At 41.2% G+C, this 15,347-nt stretch overlaps 1 protein-coding gene across 2 annotated transcripts in view; it reads left to right on the forward strand.

Annotated features, from left to right (window-relative positions):
• numb (NUMB endocytic adaptor protein) overlaps positions 1 to 15,190 on the forward strand; it is a 56,472-nt gene extending 41,282 nt beyond the window's left edge. Inside the window, exons 4-11 of one of the 2 annotated variants that reach the window (XM_063006932.1) lie at positions 4,482 to 4,514; positions 5,634 to 5,708; positions 6,067 to 6,207; positions 8,152 to 8,356; positions 10,106 to 10,399; positions 11,681 to 11,824; positions 12,366 to 12,518; positions 13,852 to 15,190. In XM_063006932.1, the coding sequence (XP_062863002.1) occupies positions 4,482 to 4,514; positions 5,634 to 5,708; positions 6,067 to 6,207; positions 8,152 to 8,356; positions 10,106 to 10,399; positions 11,681 to 11,824; positions 12,366 to 12,518; positions 13,852 to 14,606 (1,800 nt within the window). In that variant the 3' untranslated portion in view covers positions 14,607 to 15,190. The remainder of the gene's footprint in view (positions 1 to 4,481; positions 4,515 to 5,633; positions 5,709 to 6,066; positions 6,208 to 8,151; positions 8,357 to 10,105; positions 10,400 to 11,680; positions 11,825 to 12,365; positions 12,519 to 13,851) is intronic. The other variant, XM_063006933.1, reaches the window with a different exon arrangement.
• Positions 15,191 to 15,347: the final 157 nt, after the last annotated feature.

Below are 15,347 nucleotides of genomic sequence, written 5' to 3' on the forward strand. Positions count from 1 at the left end.
GTGTCAGTGCAGTTTCTGTGGGTTGTTATAAGCATTCAAAACAGGGGTGGACTTCCATAACTTACCAGGCTAAATAAAAAGGTAGCAACATTTAATCCAGCTAATAGGCTATTTCTGAGTTGATTACAAACAAATGAGGGCGGCACGGTGGCTCGGTGGGTAGCACTGTCGCCTCACAGCAAGAAGGTCCTGGGTTCGATCCCCAGGTGGGGTGGTCCGGGTCCTTTCTGTGTGGAGTTTGCATGTTCTCCCCGTGTCTGCGTGGGTTTCCTCCAGGAGCTCCGGTTTCCTCCCACAGTCCAAAGACGTGCAGTCAGGTTAATTGAAGATACAAAATTGTCCATGACTGTGTTTGACATTGAACTTGTGAACTGATGAATCTTGTGTAACGAGTAACTACAGTTTCTGTCATGAATGTAACCAAAGTCTGTAAAACATGACATTAAAATCCTAATAAATAACAAATACTAACAAACAAATGGAATTTGAGTATTCACAGTGTCAAAAGTGATCAACCCCACCCTGGTACAGGGAGTATTGTGTTACCAAAAGTGGTTTTACAGCAAGGCAATGCCACTTTCCAATCAGCCACTCATTTTTCTTTTAATTTTGATTGGGTGGTAAGAAACTACACTCCAGTCAGAGCCTGGATCTCTGGAGCTGTACCACTCACTGCCTATGTACAGCGGGTTATGGGTATTGCCGTGCAAAGCTGCCATGTGCCATTCACAAACTAATAGGTGTCACTTTATATATATGCCTAAACCACTATGACTAGACATCAGCAATTCAAGTTTTTTTTTTTTTTATATATATATGTGCGGCTCTTTGATTAATAGCAGTCTAAAAAAACAACATACAAATAATTTGTAATAAGCTTGATCATCTCTGGCTGATATGTTTCCTAACTGGAAATGTTTGGTAACACTGGATCTGAATGATTCATTTATTAAAAATATGCAATAACTTCATTCATTTGTTTTCCATAACAGGCGGCACGGTGGCTTGGTGGGCAGCACTGTCGCCTCACAGCAAGAAGGTCCTGGGTTCGATCCCCAGGGTGGGATTGTCTGGGTTCTTTCTGTGCAGAGTTTGTATGTTCTCCCCTTGTCTGCGTGGGTTTCCAAAACATGCAGTCAGGTTAATTGGAGACACTGAATAGCCCTATAGGTGAATGGGTGTATGTGTATGTGTGTCTGTCCTGTGATGGACTGGCACCCCATACAGGGTGTTACTGTGTGCCTTGCGCCCATTGAAAAGTGGCTCCCCCCCCCCCCCCCGGGGACCCTAATTGAATAAGAAAGTGGTTAAGAAAGTGAGTGAGTGAGTTTTCCATAACTATTTCATCCTGATCTATGAGTCCACTAAGCACAAGGCAGTAATACACAATGGAGAGGATGCCAGTAAACATATCTATTGACAGGATACAATAAATATACCTATTTACTCATTTGTTCAGACAGGGCATATATGGAAGTGTTTTAGACATAAACCAGACTACCTAGAGTTAAATAGAATGTGAAAATTTAAATGTAAATAGTATGGCGCTACCTATAAAGCAGTGGATTGCAATTCCTTAATGACGTTCTGCTTGGGTACAATTTACACAGTCACACACCTGATTTTACACTTGTACGTTGATTCCATAAAAGATTTTGATTGTCAATGTGCAGGAAACCACCCACTCTAATTAAAGTACTTGCTTGTGGTCTCTGTTGTACTATTAAAAACACTATATCATAAAAACAATTATGAAGCAGACTCGACTGTTGTAACAGCAGCTTTCTTAATCAATCCTTTCCCAGACAAGTGTGCATTAAAGCAATAAGCCACGAGAGGCCGTGCATTACTGTGATTTTAGCACGGGGATGAAGTTTTTGGCACGACGCGAAGCGGAGTGCCTAAGACTTCTTTCCCCGTGCTAAAATCATAACAGTAATGCACGGTCTCGAGTGGCTTATTGCTTTTATAAAACGGCGGTCAACAAAAAATATAATAAATACAACAATGTTTAATTCATAAATGTATTTATCGTGTATAAACTTACAATAAAGCATTCTTCCGGGACGCAAAATAGTTCGATTAACAGTGTTGCTAGGCAACATGAGGGCGAAAATAACATTAACTTTTTCGATTCAGTGGCGTATTAATATGGAATGATGTGAGGTGGTCCTAGGTGTGCGTTTATCGGGGATTTTACAACGGCTTCGAACGCGGCTCAGCCAATCGGATTTTAGGACCGGAACTATCCGTTTTATAAAAAACACTATTAAACCAGACATAAAATCTGCTTGTCCTGAGGTTGTGGACTAGTGATGTATCCACCTCCGATTCACAGTCACTGGATCATGTCACTTTTCCTTTAATATATGTTGTGATGTATGTGTTATAAATGTTTTATATTTTTCTTAGCAGGTTGTGTTCGCAATGACCCACAGGAAGCTTCTCAATGCCTTCTCAGTCCCTAACCTCCCTCAGCTCAACATTCTTAACCTAATGAGTAGTTTTGACCCCATAGCTGTGTGTGAGATATGACTTACTGCATGACCCACACACTTACACTCTGTGTGTGTATGGCTAATGGTTTCATAACCTAACCTTAATTCTTTCTTTCCATTAGACATACTGTGCCCTTAATCACAGGTCTGATTTTAACATTCACCACATTAGGTCATATCAATTAACATTATGGCCTGAACCAGTGGGGCTGTGCTCAGAGCAGTGGTTAAGGGCATGTACGCTCACAGAGAAATGTGATGTAATGGATCTGCTGTGTTTAGTCTAGAGGATGAAGTAACCATCAAGCAACTTTATCTTCCCCTCAGCCTCTCTCTTTTAAAATAAAATGAATAAGTACATTAAGTGCATTGAATTCTTTGGTATCTCTGGAAGGACTGCTATTTTAATGTGTGGGTAGATTTACAGAGAGGCCAAACCAAAGGAAGGTGCCATCCGTGGTTCTTCTGCAGTTTGGCCTGTCCTGGGCTGGACTCTTTTAATGTTGCAGTATGAAAGCAGTCTAGAACCCGAGAGCCACTGGACATCAGGTGTTGGTGTTCAGGTCTTGGTCTCATATGGAATACCATTTGTGCCTAAATGAAATAATTTAAATGGCAGTTAAAATAAATTTCAAGCACTCGGGTGGCACAGCGGTCTAACACACTAGCACACCACTTCAAAGTGTTAGAACTAGTGAGTTTATAACTCAGCAGAGCCACCAATCTGGCCAGAAATCCACACAAAGACAATCGGCCTTGTTTTAGGGAGGGAGGGCTGCCGCTGCGATACATGATCTCCTGGACTGGTCCGGGCGCCTCCGCAAGTAGTGTTGGGGGAAGTCAGCTCAGTGTGAGAACCCAACACTGGCAGGTGATAAGGAGTTACAGATTAGACACGTGTCGAAGGGGGCGTGTGATAAACCGGCTGTTCTTGATCAGGTTGTGCAAGCGGCAGCGGATTGGGGAATTGAACATGACTAGATTGGGAGATAAAAGGGGGGAAATACCCAGAAAAAAAATCCCATTAAGTGCAGCAATGAACCAGAACTGGAATTTCGAATACATCGTGTCGAATCTCAGCTCTGCCATCTGGCGGGGCTGAGCGCCTACATGAACAATGATTGGCTGTTCACAGGGTGGGAGAAGCTGGACCGGGTTCCTCATAACTGGTACAACTGCGGCCCCTGCTGGCTGATTGATGGCGCCTGCACAGAGGTGAGGAATAATGCTGATCGGGGTGTGGCTCTCCGTGCACAAGGCTGATCCGCATATAAAACTTGCCTCATGCAGGTGAAAAGATGCCGTCAGCAGTTGAGGGTTGTATCGGTAGAGGTGAAGCGTAACAGTCAGGGAAATTGGATACGAAGAAAGAGAAGGACATGGAGAGAATTAGGGGGAAAAATTGGAGAGAATTAGGGGGAAAAATTGGAGAAAAAAAAAAAAAAAAAAAAAGGTTTAAAACCCCCATCACAAATTAGGTCAAATATTATTAATTAATATTATCATGTATTAATTTGTATTACAAAAAATTAAGGTAATATTTGAATAATTAATGAGAAAATATTGCTGTACTTATTTATGGGATTATAACCTTATAACTGCCTTTTTATTTATTTGGTGCAAATGGAATTCCATTATCACTAACCCAACTGCATTAACAATGTTCGTAATAGATGTAATCAGTAACGAAAACAAAATCAACTACTTAATTAATTATGGACTTCTTATGATTCTGGTCTTGGTCACCAGCTTGAGGTGTGTTCTTCACTTCTTCACTTTCCTTCAGTCACTAATAACCATTGAACCCAAACTTTAAAACTTCTTCCCCCCCACCCACTTGTCCTGTATACGCACAGTCCTGTGCTATCTGGACACACAAGGCTTTATTTGTAGCACTGTCGGTAACACTCTCCTGCCTTGTCCTTCCCACCCCCCACCCCCCAACCTCCAACCTCTTTTTTTTTACCTAATCTTCAATTCCAGGACAGGAAGTTCTTCAAGGGCTTCTTTGCAAAAGTAAGTTCTGCTGTGTGTAAAAAAAAACAAGTGAACTCATTAATAAACCAGACAGCATTTGTGTTTATTTCTTCTTCTACTTTACTCTTCAATCACTGCTGGAACAACAGGAAAAAACGGACCTGATTCTGTGTTCTTCTTTGTATCAGGTGTGCTCGTTTGTGCACACGCAGTGCTCACATCTAGTGCACACTACATATAATTAAAGATTGATTTTACAATAGCAGACTGAATGAGAATGTGGTCAAGCCTCACTTTAATCAACAATCAACAATAGTCCTTTCTGTGTGGAGTTTGCATGTTCTCCCCGTGTCTGAGTGGGTTCACTCCAGGTGCTCTAATTTCCTCCCACAGTCCAAAGACATGCAAGTGAGGTGAATTAGAGATACTAAAATCCTAATAAACAAACAAACAATAGACCTTGACCCAAGCTGTTGCCTTTAGAGGCATAAACAAACAGCAATCAGTGTGGCTGAAACTCCCAGACTCTAATAAGCTGTGGTTTCCACATACTTTTAACCACTGTATTGTGCATCATAGGATATGTACAGCTCTATATATCCATTTTTCTGATTTAATTAACCATGCCTCTCCGTTAACGATTAATTGTGTAATACAGACTGTTCATATGTGATTAATTGACATGGTTTCGAGTGTACAACTATTAGAGCTTCCTGAAAGTCATGTAGTGTGCACTAAGCTTTAGGAGCACTTTCTCCTCTTACCAGTGTGTGTGTGTGTGTGTGTGTGTGTGTGTGTGTGTGTGTGAAGGTCTGGGACTGTCCAGACTAGGATGTGGTGCTGTGTGATTGTGTGTATGATTATCACGGTGTCGTTTTGCTGTGTTTGTGTTGTTTCTTTTTCTCCTCTGTGTTACAAGGGTCCTTTAACAGAACACTAACACTAACCGTTCTTCCTTATTCCCTTTCAGTGTCTCTCATGCAGGATTTCTTTTATTAATTATGGCGTGTCTGTGTGAAAATGTAAAGCACAAAAATGAAGAGCCTCATGGCGATGATTTGCAAGAAAAATACAGCTTTTTCCTGACGCATTTCAACCATTAGTCTTACTATGTACTATGTCTTTCTCTTTCTTTTTTTCCCCTATTTTTGCCCATAGGCAGGAAAGAAGGCAGTCAGGGCTGTACTACTGGTATCTGCTGATGGCCTAAGGGTCGTTGATGACAAAACAAAGGTAATTTATGCTTCACTGGGTGAAAGACAATAACATTCATTTAAAATCAAACCCACAATTTGAGAAATTTCGAAGGAGATTAATAGATTTGGTTTGTCTTTTCTAATTTTAATAAATAGTCAACCTTAATAAATCAAAACCAAGGTAAGTAAACAAACTGGACTCCTTAAATAACCACAGTAACTACTGTATATTTAACTACATTACATAAATAACTACATGTCTGCCACCTAGTGGCGGAGAATTAGTATCACTCACAAATCAATGAAGCCACACTGAGAGTGACAGACAGAAAATACATATTTTACCTGTAAAGTCTTTAATGATGGTTTGGTAACAGCGCTTGTCCTCCATCCAGGATCTGATTCTGGATCAGACGATAGAGAAGGTGTCATTCTGCGCTCCTGACCGGAACTTTGAGCGGGCGTTCTCCTACATCTGCAGAGATGGCACTACTCGCCGCTGGATCTGCCACTGCTTCATGGCCATCAAAGACTCGGTGAGTACACATGTGCCCTTAATTAGGCTGTAGCTAGCACATATCTTGTATCATCCAAATGTTCATCCAAAGCCTTGGCGTTTGTTGATAACCCCACAACCTGCCTGCCTGCTCTGGGCTTGACCTCAGTAATGAAGGTTCTTCTGATCCTGCTGGAGACGACAAGACTCAGAGCTGAAGTAAACACTGATCCTTTCCAAGTCTCTGATATATATATATAATCCTGCCTTACTGACATAACAGACTTTCTCCTCTGTTGTGTTTTGTTCTGGCACACAGCAGTGCTTGATGGTTATTCCAGGATATTTAGATTTACTTGTTTTATATGTTTTCTTCTACGAAGGTCAGAAACAATTTAGATGCCCTTAGAAATGGTTTAATTTACAGTAGACCCTTGAGTTACGAACGGTTTACCATACGAACATTTTGGGTTACGAAATATATATACACAGAGAGCGAACATTTGGACAGCGGACAGTCTTTTTCCTGTGTTTTCTTTATATTTTGTAAAATTCTATATTAAAATGTCCCCAGAGAAGGTGCAGAGAAAGCGCAGTTTTTTGTTGTTGTATAATTACTCCTGCCAGTAGCTGTCACTGTGTATCAGACAGCGGGGACAGTGAGAGAGAAGAAGGAAGGTATTCTTTCGTGAAATTACACCTACAAAATGCAACGCTATTAAAATAAAGAAGGAAATAATAGAGAAATAGGAGAGTTATTGTTGTTTCTGGTAGATACAATGTATTATGGTGTATGATACAGCACACGTACTGTACTGAAATGTGATGTGTGTTTATGTACAGTACAGTACTACTGTGTATTGTTGTTTATTATTGTTTATTACAGTAATGTCTATTCTATAATGTAAGATTTAAAGGCAAATATACTTGTATTTATAACAAAAAAGACAATTTAAGACATTAGAAAGGTTAGGTAAGGGGGGGTTTGGGATGTCTGGCACAGATTTATTCTATTTACATGATTTCTTATGGGGAAAAATAGGTTTAACTAACGAACATTTTGACTTAAGAACAGCCCTTTGGAATCAATTAAATTCGTAAGTCAAGGGTCTTCTGTAATTTAATTTTCATCAACCGCTTTATCTGGGTAAGGGTCATGGTGGGTCCGGCTTCACCAGGAAACACAGGACAGGGCACCAATCAATTGCTGGGCTTTCTCCCATTCACCTGTGCCCAGACATAGCCAATCATGTCTGTGTAGATGCCTGGCCAGCCCATGGCATCACTCATATTTAAGCCCTAATCTTTGGTGTGGTGGGCTAGTGCACCAAACAATTAATTAGTTTTATATGTAAATATAATAAATTAACTGGCTTTCTTTGATTATTTCAAAAATATATAAACATATTTATGAGTAATCATATTGTAGACATTAAGGATATTTTGCTTACGTTAACAAAATGGACATGGGTTTAATTATTTTTTGAGGTAAAGCCCCCCCACCCCTTACTTTCATTTTGGCTGCTCATGTTTTCACAGTAGAGTCACCACAGCAGATCATTCTGGTCTGTAAACCTGATTTAGCACTGACAAGTGCACCTCTCAATGGCTAGGCTGTTCGTCCAATCATGTCTGTGTAGACTCTTGACTGGTGATGGGCTGCTGAGGTGGCGCAACCACCCCCCAGGGCATGGTCAATCATGTCTCTATGCAGATGCCCAAACGACCGGTAGCACAACCTTTGAACCCTGAATCCCAGTGGTAGTGGGCTTGCATTATTTACCACTGTGCCACCAGAATGCCATTATTAATTAGAATATTTAATGAAATAGGATTTTTGACATGACATTACCTTAACCACTAAGTTACTACTGCCCCTCAATATAAACCTTGATACTGCCTTAGTCTAATTTAGATGTTACACAAGCTGAAACACCAGTCTGTGACTGAAACACCAGCGTGTCTGCATGTGACTGTGTTTCAGGGCGAGCGATTGAGCCATGCAGTTGGCTGTGCATTTGCAGCGTGTCTGGAGCGGAAACAGAAGAGAGAGAAGGAATGCGGGGTCACGGCCACTTTCGATGCCAACCGCACCACGTTCACACGGGAAGGCTCCTTCCGTGTTACCACAGCAACAGAAGCGGCTGAGCGAGAGGAGGTCATGAGGCAATTACAAGATGCCAAAAAAGGTAGCTGGAAAGATTTAAAATAGAATACTTTATTTTTAAAGAAAGGATTTCTGCAGATTAGCTGAGCTAGGCCTGTTAGTATTACCATCACAATGCTGTTTAATCTTCCACCAGAAGACGTAGATATAAAAACATATTTCGTATTTTCTGATTCAATACAGTGGGGTCAAAAAGTATTTAGTCAGCCACTGATTGTGCAAGTTCTCCTACTTAGAAAGATGAGAGGTCTGTAATTTTCATCATAGGTACACTTCAACTATGAGAGACAAAATGAGAAAAAAAATCCAGGAAATCACATTGTAGGATTTTTAAAGACTTTATTTGTAAATTATGGTGGAAAATAAGTATTTGGTCAATAACAAACAAGCAAGTTTTTTGGCTCTCACAGACCTGTAACTTCTTCTTTAAGAAGCTTTTCTGTCCTCCACTCGTTACCTGTATTAATGGCAACTGTTTGACCTCGTTATCTGTATAAAAGACACCTGTCCACAGCCTCAAACAGTCAGACTCCAAACTCAACCATGGACAAGACCAAAGAGCTAAGGAAGAAAATTGTAGACCTGCACCAGGCTGGGAAGAGTGAATCTACACTAGGCAAGCAGGTTGGTGTGAATAAATCAACTGTGGGAGCAATTCTAGAAAATGGAAGACATACAAGACCATTGAGGGTCAAGATCTCATCCTGTGGGGTCAAAATGATCATGAGAACGGTGAGCAAAAATCCCAGAACTACACGGAGGGACCTGATGAATGACCTGCAGAGAGCTGGGACCAAAGTAACAAAGGCTACCATCAGTAACACACTACGCCGAGAGGGACTCAAATCCTGCAGTGCCAGGCGTGTCCCCCTGCTTAAGCCAGTACATGTCCAGGCCCGTCTGAAGTTTGCCAGAGAGCATATGGATGATCCAGAAGAGGATTGGGAGAATATCATGTGGTCAGATGAAACCAAAATGGAACTTTTAGGTAAAAACTCAACTCGTCGTGTTTGGAGGAAGAAGAATGCTAGTAGTTGCACACCATACCTACTGTGAAGCATGGGGGTGGAAACATCATGCTTTGGGGCTGTTTTTCTGCAAAGGGGACAGGACGACTGATCCGTGTTAAGGGAAGAATGAACGGGACCATGTATCGTGAGATTTTAAGCCAAAACCTCCTTCCATCAGTGAGAGCATTGAAGATGGAACGTGGCTGGGTCTTCCAGCATGACAATGATCCCAAACACACTGCTCGAGCAACGAAGGAGTGGCTCCGTAAAAAGCATTTCCAGGTCCTGGAGTGGCCTAGCCAGTCTCCAGACCTCAACCCCATAGAAAATTTGTAGAGTCCGTGTTGCCCAGCGACAGCCCCAAAACATCACTGCTCTAGAGGAGATCTGCATGGAGGAATGGGCCAAAATACCAGCTACAGTGTGTGCAAACCTGGTGAAGACTTACAGGAAACGTTTGACCTCTGTCATTGCCAACAAAGGTTATGTTACAAAGTATTGAGTTGAACTTTTGTTATTGACCAAATACTTATTTTCCACCATAATTTACAAATAAATTCTTTAAAAATCCTACAATGTGACTTCCTGGATTTTTTTCCTCATTTTGTCTCTCATAGTTGAAGTGTAGCTATGATGAAAATTACAGACCTCTCTCATCTTTCTAAGTAGGAGAACTTGCACAATCAGTGGCTGACTAAATACTTTTTGGCCCCACTGTATGGGTTTCATTTGTTTTAACCCATTTTGCTTTGGTTCTTCAGACTCAGAGGCAGCCTTGGCGAGCAGAACCGGTATCACCGCCAACCCGGCCGCTGCCCCCTCTCCCTCTTCCTCCCCTCCTCAGCCCATGGGAACACTAGCACCTCAGGAAGCCAACCCTCATGTTATCCCACGCCGCCATGCCCCTGTGGAGGCTCTAGCACGCCAGGGCTCCTTCCGTGGCTTCCCAGCTCTCAGCCAGAAGACGTCGCCTTTCAAACGGCAGATGTCTTTGCGCATGAACGATCTGCCCTCCACTATGCAGCGCAAATCTGACTTTCCTATGAAAAACACAGGTGAACGTCACTAATAATCACTTATGATATTACAAAAAAGTTACATTTATATTTAGCCCCATTTTACCTAGGTTTTTTTACACAATTTATTAGGAATGTCAAGTTTTTTAAATTATTTGTAGTGTAATGATCAGTGATCATAGCCTATAATTATACTATAAACCAATATGGCTTTAGTTTGTGCAATAAGAAATATAATTTTGCGCAATCTAAAGCAGCTACTATGATAAAGCCTAAATGTTCCCTAGAAGTGTTGCACTACAACATACAGATGAGGCCTTGATTGAAAATCAAATAGTACTCATTGATTTGTCAAAGCTTTTTGGAAATGTAAATACAAAGAAGTTGTGTAACATGCACCTTTATAGTATATACTGTATTCTATGGATTTTATATACCCAGACTGTTTGCAGGTCTATAAAAAGGCTTAATTACTAAGAAGTTGCTTTATGTTAGTTTAAGGTATCTGTATGTAATAAAATATCTGTTTTATAATTATATGGTCTTACATAAGATACATTTTTAATAAGGTTACACCAAAAAAGGTATGAGAATTCATAAATGCAGCAAACTTTAAACCACTCAACACTGGACTGGCACTTCTCAAAACAGAACTGATACATAATCATGTGTGTACTATAAACTGAGATACATACACCCTGGCTATAAAGTATAAAGTAGACTTTTTACTAAACCAATTCTAGATCTGCCATCTAAATAGTAATAGATGCTAAAACATGTTTTTACATTTAATTCTACAAAGCTTTTCACTGAAGTGGTATTTTTTATGCAGTAAAACTATTTGTAAATATTTAAAGTCACTGTTATTTTGGCTTACCAACAAAGTGTTGACTACTTGACTTTATTAAGAAAGATCCAATGTGCCAGTTCAAAAGTGGTGGTAATGTCAATGTTTAAAGTGATTGGAGAATTGCTGGTAAAACCTCTCTTTGTTGACAATTCATAAAGTATATAGTAATATAATTAAATTATATTTAAAGTGCAATTAGGTATAACATTTATATGGGAATGTTTACTGTGAGTAAAAGCCACTAGCTTGTAATTTTGACTCATTTTGGAAAATATGAAATACAGGTTTTAAAGGATAAGTTTAATTATTATAAAAGATCCATTATCAGCTAGATCTGTGTAAAAAGTAATTGCTCCCTTAATTACTCAATCCACCTAATAACGAAATATAATTGAATGCATGTTAAATCTAATTTAAATCCTATTATCAGTTAATAGTTGTTTAAACAATGGGCTTTTCTGTTCATTTAGTGCCGGAGGTTGAAGGTGAAGGAGACAGTATCAGCTCTCTGTGTACCCAGATCACATCAGCATTCAGCGGCCCCACTGAGGACCCATTCTCTTTGGTGCCTATGCCCAAACCCGCCTCTTCCCCACAATCCCCTGCGGCACAAGGTCAGCCTCACAAACACTTGTAATACATGACTCGGAGCCTAGAAACCTGAAAGGCTCCTTTTCTCTCAACACTTCTTTTACATATGTCCCTCTATTACTTCATTATATGTTTGCTATATGGTCAAAAGTAGGTGGAACTCCAGGGGCCTGCACAAAGCCATTTGGGAAGAGTTTGAATTGAAATGTTGATGGCAAGCCAGGACTTATTGTCTTACATTAGTGCCCGACCTAATGAGCTGTGCTGGCTCAATGGTTAAGATAATTCTGCAGCATTGGTAGCTCGGCAATTAGGGTACTGGACTGAATCACAAGTCTCCACTGTTGGTCCCCTAAGCAAGGCCTTTAACGCTCAGTTGCTTACATTGTATACAGTCATGCTTTGGATTAAAAGCATGTGTTACATGATACAAATGTAAATGACCTCACAAATACTGTGTTGTGTATGTGTATGTAGTCAATCAAAATCTTGTTGAAAAACAACCTTCATGTAAAAATAGCTAGTATATTTATCTAAATGTCTATTTTATTTTAATATCCACAGCTATAGTGAACGGCTCAGCTACTGCCTTTCCCACTCCCGCTGTCACTGCTGCGGTTACTGCTATCCCTCCGAGCCTGCCACCGCCACTACCTGCCAGAGACACTAACCCCTGGGCCAAGATTCCCACTGCACCTCCTGTTCCAGCACATCCAGGTAGGTCTGCCCAGAAGGCTTCATTATCACTGACCAAATTAGAAAAATCACATCAAACAACTCAGACTCATTACTCATTACTCATCAACACTAGTTTGCATCTGTAGCATAGGGACAGGGTTTAGAATTGTGAATAAAAACAAAGGTTATAAAACGGATAGTTCCGGTCCTAAAATCTGATTGGCTGAGCCGCGTTCGAAGCCGTTGTAAAATCCCCGATAAACTCACACCTATGACCACCTCACATCATTCCATATTAATACGCCACTGAATAGAAAAAATTAATGTTATTTTCGCCCTCATGTTGCCTAGCAACACTGTTAATCGAACTATTTTGCGTCGCGGAAGAGTGCTTTATTGTAAGTTTATACACAATAAATACATTTATGAATTAAACATTGTTGTATTTATTATATTTTATGTTGACCGCCGTTTTATAAAAGCAATAAGCCACTCGAGACCGTGCATTACTGTTAAGATTTTAGCACGGGGAAAGAAGTTTTAGGCACTCCGCTTCGCGTCGTGCCAAAAACGTCATCCCCGTGCTAAAATCACAGTAATGCACGGCCTCTCGTGGCTTATTGCTTTATTTTGTTGTGTTGAGAAAAATCCTGCTGATTAAACCATAATAGAATGGACGCATGAAGGCTGTGAGATTCTGCTATGTGTTACGTTATAGCAGTTAGGGTGTTAGGTCAACACAGACCTGAAATATTTACATTTTTGGCATTTAGCAGACGCTTTTATTTAAAGTGACTTACAATTATGACATGAACATGATTTTGAGCAGTTGAGGGTTAAGGGTCTTGCTCAGGGGCCCAACAGTGGCAATTTAGCAGTGGTGGGGCTTGAACCGGCAACCTTCTGATTACAAGTCCAGTACCTTAACCACTGAGCTATTATTGAGTGATTTAACAACGACCCCAGACCTCTGTTATGGAAATGAATGTTGGGATTATTATTTCATTAGTTGTTAACTGTAGATAAAGAACTTAACCCCAGTGGAGAAATTAAGGGCGTTTTTGACTGTTTGTGCATTTGTAGATTTCAGGTTAAATTGTGTGTATTGATGAGCGTTTTTAAAGTATGTGATTAGATTAATTTTTGAAGCATGTGGGGTTTTAATGTAGTGCTCAGTAACCAAAGGTTCTTTGTGTAATGTGTGTCTTAATAATGGTATGGGATTACTAAAATGCCTTGGTAGTGCAAATGTGCTATCGGCCAGCCTGGCATCTACAAACAGACATGATTGGCCATGTCTGAGGTTGTTGTCTAACTTACATTAACTTCTTATAATGCTCTCTAATAATATTGTTTTTGCTTTGTCCAACAGGTGGCGATTGGTCCAGCTCTGCCCCTGCAGTTGTGGCTCCCCTGGCAGTGCCCCCTCCCTCTCATAAGCGCACCCCATCTGAGGCGGACCGCTGGCTAGAAGAAGTATCCAAGTCTGTACGAGCACAGCAACCTGGAGTAGGAATCACTGCTCCTCCTATGCAGCAGCCCTTCCCTGCACCCATGCCTGTCCCTGTGGCTGCCGTGGCTCCTGCTGCCCCTGTGGCCTTCATGCCACCCATGCCCTCTGCTGTGCCCACTCTGCCTCCACACCAGCCTGCCTTCCATGCCCTGGCACCAGCCTCCTTTCCCATATCCAACGGGCTCCCCTACGCCCAGCCTAGCGTGCCCGTGGTAGGCATTACACCTTCTCAGATGGTGGCCAATGTTTTTGGATCAGCCGCGCAGACTCAGCCAGTTCCGGTTCCTATGCCAGTTCAGCCCACACAGCTACAGCCCTCACCGTTTTCCACTCCACCGCTTTTGCAGTTGGATGTCCGAGGAGTGAGCGGACCCTTCGGAAAACCCCCAGTACCTCCACCGGCAAATCCCGGAGTGTTTCAGCCACCCAACGGTACAGCTACGCTAAACGGCTCAGACGGCTGGGCCGTCCCGCCTGTCCCGGCGAATCACCAGGCGGATGCTTTTGAAGCCCAGTGGGCTGCGCTAGAGAACCGATCGCATCAGCGCACCAACCCCTCCCCGACAAACCCGTTTTCAAGTGAGCTCCACAAAACCTTCGAGATTCAACTATAAACACTTACCATATGGACTGGTAGACACATGAAGGAGAAGATGCATGGAGGGTGGCGGGGACTTTACAGCAGAGGGGACCCCTTTGACATGCTGACATGCACATCACTTTAACCCTGTCTCTCTGTTCTGTTTCTTTGTTTCCTGTCCTTTTTGTGAAGTGTGAGTTGGGCAGATGGACAAGAAAGATGAGAGAGAAAGGTCTATCTAGGACGTGAGAAATCTCATAGTGATGCTCAGCTGCCATTTTTATTTTTTTGGTGTAGTTGTATCCATAGTTCCGATGGATGTGGAGAAGAAGCCAACTCGGCCTCTGGCTTTGAATCCGGCCTATGTGGCCCTCAGCTTACAGCGCCCCCTAACCATAGGGAGGACAACTACTCATCAGAAGGACACAGGCGCGAGAGAATTTCTTAATCAGAAGAAATGAGAGTATGCCAAAATCTTTATTTTTATGCATTGAATATATTTTAAATAGCTTTGGAATATAACAGAAGAGATGTAAGTAATCTTGCCAAAGGTGCAGGCTACAATGGAAATTATTTTGTGTGTATACAGGAAATGGGCATTTATTATATAGATATATCTAGAGAAATATATATATACAGTATATATATATATATATATATATATATATATATATATATATATATATATATATATATATTACTACGCGTTAAGCTCAAAACATATCTTTTATGGATTCTATACAGAGAGACTTTATGAAGGGATGGTTTTAATTTT

The sequence above is a fragment of the Trichomycterus rosablanca genome, chromosome 13 (genome assembly GCF_030014385.1).
Source record: "Trichomycterus rosablanca isolate fTriRos1 chromosome 13, fTriRos1.hap1, whole genome shotgun sequence".
Taxonomy (NCBI): domain Eukaryota; kingdom Metazoa; phylum Chordata; class Actinopteri; order Siluriformes; family Trichomycteridae; genus Trichomycterus; species Trichomycterus rosablanca.